The sequence below is a fragment of the Monodon monoceros genome, unplaced genomic scaffold, assembly GCF_005190385.1.
Source record: "Monodon monoceros isolate NGI ecotype Baffin Bay Population unplaced genomic scaffold, NGI_Narwhal_1 Super_Scaffold_6, whole genome shotgun sequence".
NCBI classification, from domain to species: Eukaryota; Metazoa; Chordata; class Mammalia; order Artiodactyla; family Monodontidae; genus Monodon; species Monodon monoceros.
Window position 1 is genome coordinate 53898536 of NW_021703783.1, and position 15022 is coordinate 53913557.

At 40.3% G+C, this 15022-nt stretch overlaps 1 protein-coding gene across 5 annotated transcripts in view; it reads left to right on the top strand.

Moving 5' to 3' along the window:
- Positions 1-2544: 2544 nt before the first annotated feature.
- The window catches only part of RAB3IP (RAB3A interacting protein), a 50334-nt gene continuing 37856 nt past the window's right edge, over positions 2545-15022 (top strand). Inside the window, exon 1 of one of the 5 annotated variants that reach the window (XM_029204681.1) lies at positions 2545-2727. Coding sequence is in view for 1 of the 5 variants with exons in the window: in XM_029204680.1 (XP_029060513.1) it covers positions 3512-3552 (41 nt within the window). In the remaining 4 variants the exon portion in view is untranslated. Of the gene's footprint in view, positions 2728-3047; positions 3553-15022 lie in introns of those variants that run through there. The other 4 variants (XM_029204683.1, XM_029204684.1, XM_029204680.1 and 1 more) reach the window with 4 other exon arrangements.

The window sequence follows — 15022 nt, forward strand, 5'->3', positions numbered from 1 at the left end:
TAAAAGCATTTTTTAAAAAGTTCATTTGTTTGTAGATACTGCCCTGAGTTCTGAAGACCAGGGCCCTAACTCTGGTGGTCCAAGCTCCCGATCTGTAAAGATGAACTACCTTTACACCTACATCAAATTGCTTTTTATAAAAGGCTTATGAGATAATTAATCTGAAGTCAGTTTGAAACCAGAAAGTACCATGTAAACATACAACACTTCCTGAACTTTGGAAATAAAACAGAGGCAAATGAGCAATAAACGTTGTAAGTAAGGATAGCAACCTTAGAATGATTTGTTCAATTTAAAATTTTTAGATATTTGCAGTCCTTTGTTTTCTGGCCCTTGATATGGATGGGAAAGTCGGAAGGTTAAAAAAATATTACTTTATTTAACATTAATTATATAACATATTTTAGTGAAAGAAAAAGAAGGCGAACCTGAGCACACTATAAAATCCATCATCATGTTTTTAAAGTTTGTGAGGAGCCTGTCACTTTAGTATATGGCTGAGCAATCTAACTTAGGATGCTTACAATGCTTTATGTATTTTGCAAGCTGAGATTCTGAGTGTATAACATTCTGTAATGCATCTTGGTCTCTGTGCTGCAAGGACACTAAAGTCCTACTACAGGTAACTACTCAGATAGCTCTTCTCATTCTCAAACTGTGCTAGCAGGTGAAACACCTCTAAGTCCATTCCAAAGAGCCTTGTGGATGACAGGTGGGCCAACATGGGACTCAGGCCCATGGCTACTGCTCACTATTTCCTGTAGATGCATGATATCTTAGGTCCTGTGTAGAACACAGCATAGGGCCTGTCCTCTAAACATTTATATACCAAGACAGTGTATCTACATGTACATCATTAACTCATTCTGCATTTTCTGAGCCAGTCCTCCTACATGTCAGGCTTTGTTCCTGTTCTCAAAAAGTTCATAAGGAAATAGACAAAACTACAATTACCGTTCTATGTGATAAGTGCTAGAAAGAGATAAAGTGCTATAAAAGTACAGTAAAGGGCACCTAGCCCACACTGGGGTGGGATAAGGCTGGGTGGCAAGGAACAGGGAAGGGTTCACAATGGAATTGATGCCTGGGCAGAATAATGAAGGATAAGCAAGAATTAGCTAGGTAAGGAAAAGATGGAGAGTCAGGGCATAACAAGAAAAAGGAGCAGCATATGTAAAGACAGCATGTACGAAGGAGTATGGCAAGACTGGAGAAACCAAGTAGTTTGCTGTATGATGAGTTTATTTATTTCATTTAGTTGTTATTGACACATTTGTTTTCTTCACTATGTTTGAGTGCTTGGATGATGGAGATTGTGTGTAATGGTTTCTCTGTTCCTATGTCTAGCAGTAGGCACGTAGATCGAGCATAAAAAATGTTTGATGAATGAACGATATGGTGTAAGGGAGAATAGTTAGAAGTCCATTAATGAGTAGGGTCATGTCTAGTCCCAGTGAATAACAGATGGGGTAGATTTAAGAATTATTTGCAAAATAGGATGGATAGGACTTGATATATTGGAGATGGAGTATAAAAGAGTAAATAATGATTTTCTAGGTTTCTGTTTTTATTATAGGTGGATGATAATAATGATGTTATTAATAATAGCTAATATTCATTAGGCACTTTGTGTCATGAAGTACACTGAGTATTTCACATATATTAAGCCATTTAATTTCTTAACGACTTAGTTACGTAGGTAGTCTTATTATCCCCGTTTACTGGGGCTATTAGAGATCAACTAGCCCAAGGTCACTGACACAGCTAGTAGGTGCCAAGCTCAAACCCAGGAATTCTGATTCCTATAGCCATCCACACAACCTACTCTTCTTTACTGCCTCTAATAAATGTGATCAATATACAGAGCGGGGGTCCTACTCAATACATATATCACACAAATTGCATGTAACTCTTTTACTAAACATAGAGACACATACTATGATGTGACTGCCTCTTTTGGATCAGATTTTCGGAAGCCTGGTTTGCATTTTCACGTTTCCTCTCTGGAGGACCTAAAGTGGGGTGGAAGTTATCAAAGAGTTGACACAAAAGATGAGAGAAGGCAGGTGCAGAAACGACATTTTCGAATGCTCTAGCAGCTGCTAGAATGCTGGAATCTAGGTTCTATCAGACTCCCCCTCTTCCCATCCATCCCCCCAGAGACAACAGACACGCACGAGCGCACCCACACCCACACACAGACACACACGTTGTAAGGTACATATGCACGCCGTGTGTCAGGTTGGTTCTAGCTGTTCTCAACTCACATCGAAGGTTCATTTTCCGACTCCTGGAAAGCCCAACGCACTTGAAGTGAACCCGAGACCGCCTGTCGAGCCCAGGGCAACAAGGCTTAGCGCCAGCTCGCCCTGTTCCCAAGGAAACCGCCCGCTGAGGCACCTGGGGCCCGCGCCGGGCACGTGCGAAAGCCCCGGCTGTCGCCAGGGGGCGCGGGAGCGCGTCGGCCCCACCGGCCCCACGCCCGCCCCGCCCCCATCCCCGCCTTCCCTTCCCGGGGCCGGACCGCTCCCGGCTCCCAGCTCCGCTGCCGGCGCAGGCGCAGTCCCGCGCTCCCTCGGCGGCTGCCCCCCGGTAGTGCACCCGCCGCGGCTGAGTGTAGCGGCGTCGGCCCGCCGTTCTCCTCCGCCTGTGACTCCTTCGGCGCGCGTTGTGTGCGGTTCTGCGCGCGCCCCTGAGCGCCGGCCGCGGCCGCGGTGGGTTGGTCAGGTGAGTGCATCCGCGGGAGGGAGAGGCCCGGGGAGCGGAGCACCGCCCCCCTCGGTGCCCGCGCGCCCGCCGCCCGCGAGTCGGCCTGGAGGGGCGGCCGCGGCAGGTGCAGGTGAGGGCGCGGCGCGCGGGGACCCGGCCGACCGTCCTGGCCCAGCGAGCGCGCTCCCCCGCCTGGGCTCGCGGGCTCCGGGACCGCGGCGGCGGCGGCGGCGGCAGGGGTTCGGCGCTTCGGGGCATCTGGGCGCCCCCTGGGGCCGCTGGTGGGCGTCGGGCGGCGGCGGCTCCTCCCCTGTCCTCCGGGCCCCGGCGCGTTACTCATTAACTGCGCGGTTCCGAGCGCTGAGGCTGGGAGCCCGGCGCCCGGTTACCTGTCGGCTGGGCGCGCGCGGCCGGGAGCTGGGGGCCCGGGGTTGCGGAGGGGGCTGTAAGGAGAGTTCGCGAACAAGTCTGGAGGCCGGCGCTGGACGGGGCGAAGCAGTAGGCGTGGACCGGAGACGGCGAGCGGGGCACCGAGTCGAGGCGTAGAGGTCACCCTCGGGAGGTTTCGGCGAAACCTGGTGGGCAAGAGCCGGCGCCCGGGATCGCGCCTTAGGAGGCAGCTCAGTTCAGCCTGACTTTTGTTACGGGGAGTTGAGGCGAGCTGCACAGACGTAATTGTAATTACACAGCCCTTCCAGCGTGGATAACTCGCTCCGACCGCCCGGGGAAAAGAGAGCTTAATGGACTCTGGAAGTGATGGTGGTAGGTGGAATCTGCAGCACGTGAAGAGTTGTCAGTTGTTATGGGATTTAAAAAAGAAAAAAAATCTGTAATGGCTAAAGGGTAAGGTCTTGAAAATTAAGAGCGCTCAGTTAATACTGATTCCGAAGAGGCATTTCGTGGAAATGTAGCATATTCCGAGGATACCTGTTTCCTACTCTTCTGTTTCCCCCTCCAACTTATCCCTTGCAGGGTAGGGAAACAGCCATGTAATCTTTTGCCGTGGAGTGATTACATAATTGGAGGAGAGGCCGATAAGAGGATTAAAAACAAAACCGTTCTATTGTAAATCTGTTGAAAGACCTGGTTTCTGTTCATTATCCTCATTCGTATTTTGTTGTTCATGCCCTTTTAAAGAAAAAAAAATGGTGAATGGCACTTCAAGGAGAAAAGAGGCAGAATAGATTTGTAGACCAATCATAGTAAATATTTGATACTGGTAAATATTCCACCAGTTTTATGGGGCCTTGTTCTGTTAACATTTGCTATTTATTTACTAGTGCCGTGCATTTTGATAGGATACTTCATGTTTGGACAGACACGTATCCTAAATATGGTTTATGTGATATAATCCTAAAGCCCTTGTGGAATGTATAGAAATAAACTTAGCAGTTATACAGTTTTACTACAGTAGTGTATGTCTTACTATTAGAAGAAAAGCCTTTTCATTTTTTTCTTTTTCCATTTCAGTAATATTATATATTGGTACATACCTTTGTGAACCAAAGTGGATACATTTAGTATAATAACTCTTCCTTGTGTGTTTGGCGAACACCTATCTGTGGTATGGAATACCTCTGACTTTTCACCAGGATGGATATTTGATGTTCAGCTGCTTTGTGAATTTGCTAATTCGTGGAGTTTCTAATTAGATCCAGCTGTACTTTTTGAATTGGTGTAGTTATGCATGTGCTTCCTTTGATGATATTATTTTCCTTTAATTTTCACTAAACCCTCAACCTCTGCAACACACGCATAGACACTCTACAAATAATTTTTTAAATTGTAAGAGTCTTAGAAGACAATCTACATCATCATCTTGTTTTTTGATATGGCAGAACAAAAACTTGTAGGTTACAGTAGTTTCACATGTATTATTGTAGTTAACCTTTTTCCCCCTCCCTTTCTGAGCAGGACTCGCTGAACCAATTTTAATGAAAAACTGTCTATTTTTAAAGTTTTAGCTCCATTACTTACCGTGCATATGACCTTGAGTAAAGCATTTAACCTCTGAGCTTATTTTCTCCATTTGTAAATGGATGTAGTGTTAGGTTGAACCATATGAATTTGCCAGTATTCAGCTGTTTTTAATATGGCTCAACCTAATATGAACTTCATAATGGTGGGATGAGAATTAAATGAGACACTCCACGTGGGAGGTGGAGGAGAGGAACAGATGTTAACAGTGTGCCATGCATCCTGCTTGTTACTTCAAGTACCTTGACTCCTCTAGTCCTCAGCACATTCCTGGAGTATAGATGGTGTTGTTGCATATTACAAACCAGGAAATTGAGGATCAGAGAAGTGAAATAACTTGCCTCTGGTTACTTAGTTGTCGGTGGTCCTATAGCTGCCTAATGGCAGAGCCAGGATTAAACACTGAGAGTGACTGCCCCAAATGGAACTCCTACCAGTTTTGCTCCTTCCATTCCTGAACTACACCTTCTGTAAAAGAGCTTTGTGACTATAAGAAGACACATAGATGAAAAGTGTTATTATTATTTGTATTTCTGGTTAAAAAATATCCAGGTTTTCTGATGATGGTGATAACCAGCACTGCTGCTACTACTACGGAGTCTAGAGCTTATGGTGTATCAGGTTCTGGTGTAAACACTATGGCAACTCATTTATTCTCAGAGTGACCTAGGAATTAGGTAATACTTCATCCCATTTTATAGTTGGGAAGGTTGAGGCACTGAGTGGTTATGGAGCTTAAGGTGATGGATGCTTAAGGTCAAAGCTAATTAAGTGAGGGCACTAAATTAGGAGTCTGGTAGTTTGTCTTTGATGTCCATGGTCTTAACCACTACACTCTACTGCCTCTTCACGCATAGGTTGTAATGCTGAAGAATTGGTTTTAATTTAGCTTTTATGAGATACTTAATATTGGTGTAATAAGTAATTCTTAATGTACCGCTGGAGATTTTTAAATCAAATATTCATTGAGTATCTACTCTGCAAGTCACAGTGGGGGTTAAAGGAAAGACTTTTTAAGGCATCTGGAAGGTGGGCTGTGTAATCATTCCCATATCTTTTGTAAGTTCCTCAAAATTTAGAAAGCACTTTCACATATGTTGTTTTTGTAATTTTAATGAGTGCCAGATAAGACACAGTGCTAGAATAGTTGGAGAGTGGGGAGGAAGGAAGGATGAGTTGGTCGCAGTACTTGCGTGTTGAGGGAAAGCTTTGAGGATATTCTGAGGGGAGTGCACCTTTTCAAACTAAACCTTTGCCCTATATAGTGCTAGTCAAGATGTAGTTCAACAAAGCGTAGTAAATTGGTTACTAAATGAATTACCTAAATACACCTGATATCCTAAAATAAAATATCTGAGTTTTTGAAAACTCCTTTCTAGCTAGTTTCTCTTTTTTTCCTGTACTGCTGCCCTTACCTTTGCCACGTAGTACGTATCTTTATTTTCTTTTATGCTTCCAAAGCATGGAGTATATGCCTCTATTTTGGTATTTACATTGTGTTTGTAAACGTTTGTTAACAATGAGGTGTCTTTTTCTAGTGTACACATGCTTTGGGGGCAGGGCTTTAATTCATCTCACCCCATTTTATAGCTTTAGCATTGGGCCTGGAACCCAGTAGATACTGTGCTGTTTGGTGATGGATGGTCAGTGAGAAAAAATGTTAGGATGTATTGAAATTGATCTAGCAGTAGAAATGGAAATGAGTGTTCAAAGTGGGAATTGAGGGGACTAAGGGAAGGGGAGGGGTTACTTACAACAGGTAACATTAACTTGCCAGCTCTGTTTCCCTTCTGCTTTCTCTTTCAACTTAAAGCTAAATGAGGTAGTTTCATAAGCTTCAACTGTATATAGAAAAAAGTGAAAAAGTAATATTGATTTATCTTAGGATATCAACAACACGAAATTCCATAGCTATAACCATAAGCTAAGATTACTTAGATCAGAGGAAAAGAATGGAAATTATTGAAATAGTTCAAGTTTGAGAGATTTGTTGCTTATAGTTAACACCTGTAAAGGAGCATACTGATGATAGCTTAGAACCAATTAAATAAGTGAATTGTCATTTGATGTGTCCAGATAATAGTATTGAGTATTTGTTTGTGGGCATCTGATTGACAGATCAGGATAAAGTATAAAAGAACAACTAAAGTAAGTTAGAAAAACAGTAAGTAAATGTGCATTAATTAATTTCCTGTTGGGAAGAGAATTATATTTGAACACTATACCTCAAAAGGGCTTGTTTTTCCCTTCCTTCTCCTTTATCTAGGATAAACAAGGATCCCTTCTGTTTTGTAAGACAGACTCCTTTCTGTGCTCTTGTTATTTTCCCCATCATTTATTCCTTCTTAGTTCTTTATAGATATTATACGTTTGTGTTATGCTTTACAGTCTTTAGAACATTTTTACATTGACAGTTAAGCCATTTCATTTTCTCAAATGTAGGCAGGGGAGATAACACCACTGTTATAGATGTTGAAACTGAAGCTCAGAGAAATTAAGTGACTTGCCCAAGTTCACACAGCCAGTTAATAACAGAATCTGAACTAGAAAGAAGGTTTTCTGAAGCTCGTTTGATCAAATGCTCAGGTTTCCCCAAACTTTAAAAATTCAGTTTCATCAATCTTGCTGCAGGGTACTTGCTGTTTTATCTCTAATTTTTAAAGGTGGCCGGGAGTCACTATCTCTACTCTTCGCTGCTCTGCTATTTATTCCCTCTCTAAAGAGTCTTACTGTTTATTTATCCAGTCAATATATACTTCAGTGCCTATTGAATATTTAGTTGACATATATTCTTACATACATAAGATAAAGAGGCTTACACTTTTAAGAAGAAGAAAACTGTAAAACAATTATTTTTTACATTTTTGTTCCAAGAATTTGTAATTAAATACAGTGTTAGTAACCCAGTAAGTTCTGAGAATTTTCTGAAAACCTTTAATTTTAAGAATCTGCAATAACTAACATCTCTTAATATGTTAGGTTGTACATTTAAATCCTGTGGAATTAGTAAATGGAAATTAATTTGTGGTCTGTTTTAATAAGAGTGGGAAGATTGTGAGCTTGACAGACCATCTGACTAATATTTCCCTTGGGTTATGAATTAAATTCACACTTATAAACATAGACTGCTTCCTAAAATGTAAATGTGAAAATTTTTTTTTTTTTTGCTACAACTAAAATGTTAGTTTGGAAAACCAACTTTATAATTATAGGGAAAGTTAATGAGAAAATTTTTTTTTTTTCCGGTACGCGGGCCTCTCACTGTTGTGGCCTCTCCCGTTGCGGAGCACAGGCTCCGGATGCTCAGGCTCAGCGGCCGTGGCTCACGGGCGCAGCTGCTCCGCAGCATGTGGGATCTTCCCGGACCGGGGCACGAACCCGTGTCCCCTGCATCGGCAGGCGGACTCTCAGCCACTGCACCACCAGGGAAGCCTGAGAAAATTATTTTTTATATATACACCTTTTTGTTTTGTTTTTTTCTTCCTTTATATAGTATTTGAATAAATCTCAAAACTTTCTAATTATTGAGAATTTAAAATACAATAAGTAGATGCAAAAGTATGATGAACCTCAAATTTCCCATCATCTAGCCCATCAGCAATGGTCAGTCCTGCCCCATATACTTCCCTGTATTTTTCCCCCTCCTGTACTATTTTGAGCAAATTCCAGGAATTGTATAATTTCATCTGTAAATATTTCAGTATGTATCTCTAAAAGATAAGGGCAGTTAGGTACAATACTATGGCACACTTTGAAAAATTAACACTAATTCCTTAGTATCGAATATCCACACTGTTTTTGAATACATCATAAGGCCACTATAGTAAAATCAGGCTTCTGTTGATTTTTATTTATACGCTATTCCTCCCCTCCCCATCAAGAACTATAAGGGGCTGAGTATTTATTTTAAACCCCAGCAAGGCAGCAAAATAGATAAGGAAATGATGATAGCAGAGAGAATATAGGAAAAAAACCAGAAAGAACACAAAGTAACAGCAAATGCTCATTTCAATAGCAGTGCATTAGAGAAACTTTAGTCTTTTCTTTCTGAAATTAAACAAGTGTTCAGAGATTAAATAGGATTCTTCTATTTGGCTTGTTCTCTTCTTACGGTTGGTTGGGTAAGACTGCCTTAGAGATCCTCGGTCTTGATGTAACCTTTATCTGAGTCTTACCCCTGACCTCCAATCAGTTTTACCTTTTAAGTGATTCTCAGATGTAGTGGAGTCAGGTGTTGGAGTCAGACACACCAGGGCTTGAATCCTAGCTCTGTGGTTTATTGACTGTTTGACCTCGGCAAAATTAATTTAATCTCTCTGATCCTCAGTTTCTATACCTGTAAAATAGACATAAGAATCATTTCAAAGGGATGCTGTGAGGAATAACAGAATAATGTACATAATGTATATGTGTATATGTCACACATATAAAATGTAATAACATAATGCATATGTGTGTATATGTAGAAATATAAATGAATTGTTCTGAATGTTTTTCATATATATAGATAAATATGCCTCCGTCTCCTCATTTGCAATGCGTGATCTTGGCATTAGATCAGACCTTCATAATCTCTTGCCTAGCCTATTGCAATAACCTCTTAACCAATTGCCTCTAGTCTCCTCTCTCTAGTTAAAGTCCTCGGGAGTCATTTTTCTAATGACATCACAGTACATCTGTACTTCCTAAAACGTAGATATGAGAATCTCTTGGATAAACTCCAAGCAGCAGTTTCCATGTTAAATGAAGCTTTTAATTATCTGTCGCATATCTGCCTCTCCAGCCTGATTTTCTGTCACTCTTTTTTTTTTTTTTGGTTAGTTTCATTAGTGCCAAACCCTTATTCCTTGACTGTCCTGTCGTATTTCCTTGCCTAGCCCACCTACAGACTCTTATTCAGCTTTTCAAATCTAACTTATATTTTATTTCTCCTTGAAACATTCTCTTCCTCCTCTCCCCCCCCAACCCACAGGGTAATCATTTAGTGGCTCATGATAGGCTATGCACCTTCTTTTTAGTCCATTTTCATATCTGTGTTCTCAGAACTTAGTACCAGCATTTGCCCTGAGGAGAGTTGGAGCTGGCAGACATCTTCCATTCCAACTAGAATAAATATAATTGATAAAAATTATTAAGTACACTTATTTTATACTAAAATAATATACGTATAAAATATATTTAATAAGTATATAAATCATTAAGATTTTTTCTAGGCATTCATTAAATGAGTTAATACACGTGAAGTTTGTAACAACACATAGCTAACTGACACATAGTTAACTTTCAGTAAATATTGACTGCTGTTTTTGCTGTGATAGTGCTGACTTCTGCAAAGAAGAAATAACATGTAATGCATACTAGAAATCAGAAGCAAATTGTTTTGATCAACTTTTTTTAAATTGGAAATCAGCTTTATTACTTAAAGCTGAGTAATAATAAAGCCATCCAAGCTGTGTTGGTAATTCACCCATAAGAATTTAATGCTGTTGTCCTTTTTACTCATTTTTAGTGACCCTTGACAAGTTTAGTTTATGAATTGGGATAATCTCCACTTGAAATTAGTTTTTTAAATTACTTATTACTGGGCTTCCCTGGTGGCGCAGTGGTTGAGAGTCTGCCTGCCGATGCAGGGGACACGGGTTCGTGCCCCGGTCCGGGAAGATCCCACGTGCCACGGAGTGGCTGGGCCCGTGAGCCATGGCCACTGAGCCTGCGCGTCTGGAGCCTGTGCTCCGCAACGGGAGGGGCCGCAGCAGTGAGAGGCCCGCGTACCGCAAAAAAAAATAGTTTAAATTACTTATTACTTAATGCAAAGAGTACTACTGCTTAAAAATAGTTTATGTTATTCATATAAGAACTCTGAATACAAAATAAATCTTAAAGCTTCCATGTACTATTTGAAAGAACAAAAGATTTTCAGATTAGTCTGGTTGGCAGCTCATTACAAGCTAAGCTAAACATTTTATGGAAATGTCACATGCTTGATAAAGGGACTACATTTAATCTTAAAATAATCTCCTTTTTGGGAGTGACTGGAATTTAAACAATGTGTTGTAGGTAGAGGCACTGCTTAGAGGTGCTCTGCTCTACGAAATACTACTTGCATTTCTCTTTTAATTGTCACCCTGTGAGGAAGAAAACCGAGCTACAGATTTCTAGATGAGAGAACCTAGGCACACATTGGCCCAGTAACTTGATAGAAGCAGAATTCAGACCTGCCTCTCTTTGAGGTTTGGGTCTTATGTTCCTAGCCTGTGCTCCAGTTTATGCAACATTTGTATTTTCCATAAATACTTTGCTTTCATACCTTAGACATACCTGGGAAGTCCTTCCAGGGGGGTTACCTTTCTCATTATTTCCTACTCTTCTTTGGGTCTTTTCTTTGGCTTCACTTTTCTGGGAGTCCTTTCCTTCTGATTTATTTGCCCCTCCTGTGTGGTCTCTTAGTAGCCTCTGCATATTCTATAGCATTTATCACACTATCATTGCCACTGTCAGTGTCTCCTACTATATTGATACTATTTGGGAGCAGAGATGATTTATCATCTTCTTTCCCCAGAGCCTGGCACATAGTAGACTCTCAATGAATATTTGTTGAAAGAGTAGTTGAGTGTTTATAGGAAAACTAGGGTGGATGTTGCAGGGATGATGGATTTTAATTCAGCTTAAGGAGAAACATATTTACATGAACCACCTAACAGTGGAAAGGCAAAGCAATTCTAGTAGTAGTAGTGTGGTGTGGTGGTGAAGAGCTAGGACTCTGGAGTCCAACAGACATAGGTTTTATTTATTTATTTATTTTTAAAGTCTTTTATTGAATTTGTTGCAATATTGCTTCTGTTTCATGTTTTGGTTCTTTGGCTGTGAAGCATGTGGGATCTTAGCTTCTGGACCAGGGATTGAACCTGCACCCCCTGCATTGGAAGGCAAAATCTCAACCACTGGACCGTCAGGGAAGTCCCAGACATAGGTTTTAATACTGGCTACCCTAAGCTGCAGCTTCCTCAGCTGTACATGTGCTGGAACTATACCTGATATTTAGTAAATGCTCAGTAAATATTAGCTGTTATTATGAGAGAAACCACCCTATAATCCTGTGTGACTGGGGGGACTGGAAGTTTGATGGCCCAGCTCCCCATACCCTCCTTCTCCCCCTGGATTATTTTGAAGCAAATCCAGGTAATTTTATTTCATCTATAAATACTTTCGTGTGTATCTCTAAAAGGTAAGAATTTTTTTTTAATGTAACCATTATACCATTATCTCTAAAAATGGACAGAAATTCATAATAATATCAGTAATATCCAGTGTTCAAGTTCCCTTGATTGTCTTATAATATGATTTTACAGTTGACTAATTCAAATAAGAATTCAAACAAGGTCCATATATTATATTTCATTATGTCTCTTAAGTCTCTTTATAAATTCCCTCTTTTTTTCCACTTTTATTTATTGAAAAAACCAGGTGGTTTATCCTGTAAGAGTTTCCCAAGGTCTAGATTTTGCTGTTTTTGTCCATATGGTATTATTATTATTAGTTTTAGTTTTTGGTACGCGGGCCTCTCACTGCTGTGGCCTCTCCTGTTGCGGAGCACAGCCTCCGGACGCGCAGGCTCAGCGGCCATGGCTCACAGGCCCAGCTGCTCCGCGGCATGTGGGATCTTCCCGGACCGGGACACGAACCTATGTCCCCTGCATCGGCAGGCGGACTCTCAACCACTGCGCCACCAGGGAAGCCCCATATGGTATTATTTTTAATATGTTCCTCTAGGCTCTGTATTTCCTGTAAACTGATGAAGGCGTTATTTTTAGTATGTTCCTCTAGCCTCTTTCCTATAAACTGATAGAGACCTAAAGGCTTGATTGGATTGGGATCTTTTTTTTTCTTACAAGGGGGGCAAGAATGATTCATGGATGGTGGCAGTGTTCATTTCCTGTTTTACCACATAATTCTCATAATGTCTGATTTTCTCCCTTTTTGTGATAATAATGTCATCAGTGAGTTCAGGTACTGTCATTCTGATCCATTAATTATAAAGTACCCCAGGTTTTACCTTAGGGTTTTGATAGTTATTAATAAGTGTAGCCTAGACTCATTATTTCATTAGGATTGCAAAGTTATATTTATTAAATGGGATTCTTTTAAAAGAAGGATTTTTCCTCATAAACTATTTAGTTCTTTAATGTATAGGAAAGTCAGGGTAAATACTGGATTCTTTCCTTTATTTTACCAGTTTTCAAAATAGTGAATTTGTTCCATAGCACTGATCAAAAGGGACCAGTGAGAGGCTTCCCTGGTGGCGCAGTGGTTGAGAGTCCGCCTGCCGATCCAGGGCACACGGGTTCGTGCCCCGGTCCGGACAGATCCCACATGCCGTGGAGCGGCTGGGCCCGTGAGCCATGGCCGCTGAGCCTGTGTGTCCGGAGCCTGTGCTCCGCAACGGGAGAGGCCACAACAGTGAGAGGCCCACATACCGCAAAAAAAAAAAAAAAAAAAAAAGGGACCAGTGAGATTTTTTTGTTTTGTCTTATTTTTAGTATAATCATGAACTCATGGGTTTAGAATTATTTTTTGTTCTTTAGAGGTATTATCCTTTTTGATGTTCAGATTGTCCCATTTTTGGTTAGTGGGAGTCCTTTTGATACCACTCCAGTAGTCTTTGATAGCTTTCTTGCTTCCTGGTAAAACAAGATGTTGCAAGGACTTTTTGTACATTACTGCCCCGGGCTTGGAATCAGCCATTTCTCCGAGGAGTCCTTGTTCTTTTTTCATAGGAAATGGTATTACTCTGGGTACAAGGGGTACTCATTGCTCCTGAGTTGGTTGCTGTTGTTATGCCTTTTCAGTGGATAAAGGTAGACATCTTTTTAAATAAAAAAAATTTCCTGGGCTTCCCTGGTGGCGCAGTGGTTGAGAGTCCGCCTGCCGATGCAGGGGATGCGGGTTCGTGCCCCGGTCCGGGAAGATCCCACATGCGCGGACCGCTGGGCCCGTGAGCCACGGCCCCTGAGCCTGCGAGTCCGGAGCCTGTTCTCCGCAACGGGAGAGGCCACAACAGTGAGAGGCCCGCGTACCGCCAAAAAAAAAAAAATTTCCTGATATTTCTGATTCAAATTTAGGACTTCAGAGTTTTAAATTCCTTGATTTTGTATTTGTATCTCTTTTCTCATATGTTGAAAATCTTAGTTATGAATGATATTAATGTAATTTGTTTTATCTTTTATAATAGTTTCAGAATAGCAGTATCAACATTACTTACTAATATGATTACTGAAAATTGTGTATGATTTTTTTAACTTCCTTTGACCTTAGACTATATTCCACTAGGGATATATACAGTTTTATTACTATGTTTTAAAATCATTTGAAATAGTTTTTTTTGATGTTGGTTAAAACTACCATGTTAGTACACAGCTAGATTCATTTGTTTTATTTTTAGATATTCTTTTTTAAAAGCTAATTTTGTTTTATCATTTACTTGGTTCCAAGTTCAAATTCAAATCTACAAAGCAGGGTACATTTGGAAAAGTATAGCTTTTATGCCTGTCTCCTCTTCCTGTTCTCGCCCTTTCCTAAAAGTAACGTTGTTTTTTTTTTTTAATTAGTTTTTGGTGTATCCTTCCATTTCTAAAATATAAGTACATATGAAAAAGTATATATATAATTATATATATATAAATAAATTTGTATTTTCTCCTTTCTTAGATAAAAAGTAGCTTACTACTTTTACTTGTCTTATTTTCAACGCTTTTTTTATTGAGTGTGAGAGTAAAATTTTTCAGTTTAATGAATGAGGTGGGGGGTTTTTGTATTTTATGATGAAATTATATGGTATATTGGTGCTTGTGTTTGGGAATTTTTTGAAGTTCTGGGAAAGTATTAGTCATGATTATCAAAGTACTATTGTAGGAAAGAAAAAAATTGGGAAGAGAGAGTGGATTCAGATTGTAGAAGACCTTGATTTTCCGGATAACAAGTTTGGAATTTATTCTGTAGACAGTGGGAAATCAGTAAAGGTTTATAAGATTTCTTTATACTTTTCAAGTGAAAAACTTGAGTGGTACACTTTTTAGTTTTCATGTAAATTTTTTATATAATTGTGAAGTTGCATGAAATATTTTTTACTGATGGAGAAACTGAAGCATACATGTTATTACTAACAGCTGACAGGTAACAGATGTTTATTTGTACTCTGTGCCAGTTACATGGTACACTACTAAATACTTTATGTGGATTGTCTGGCTTAATCCTCACAGCAACCTGGAGAAGGGAGGGAATATTATTATTCCCATTCTCATCCCATTAGAGGAGAAATTTAAGGCTTAGAGAAATGTAA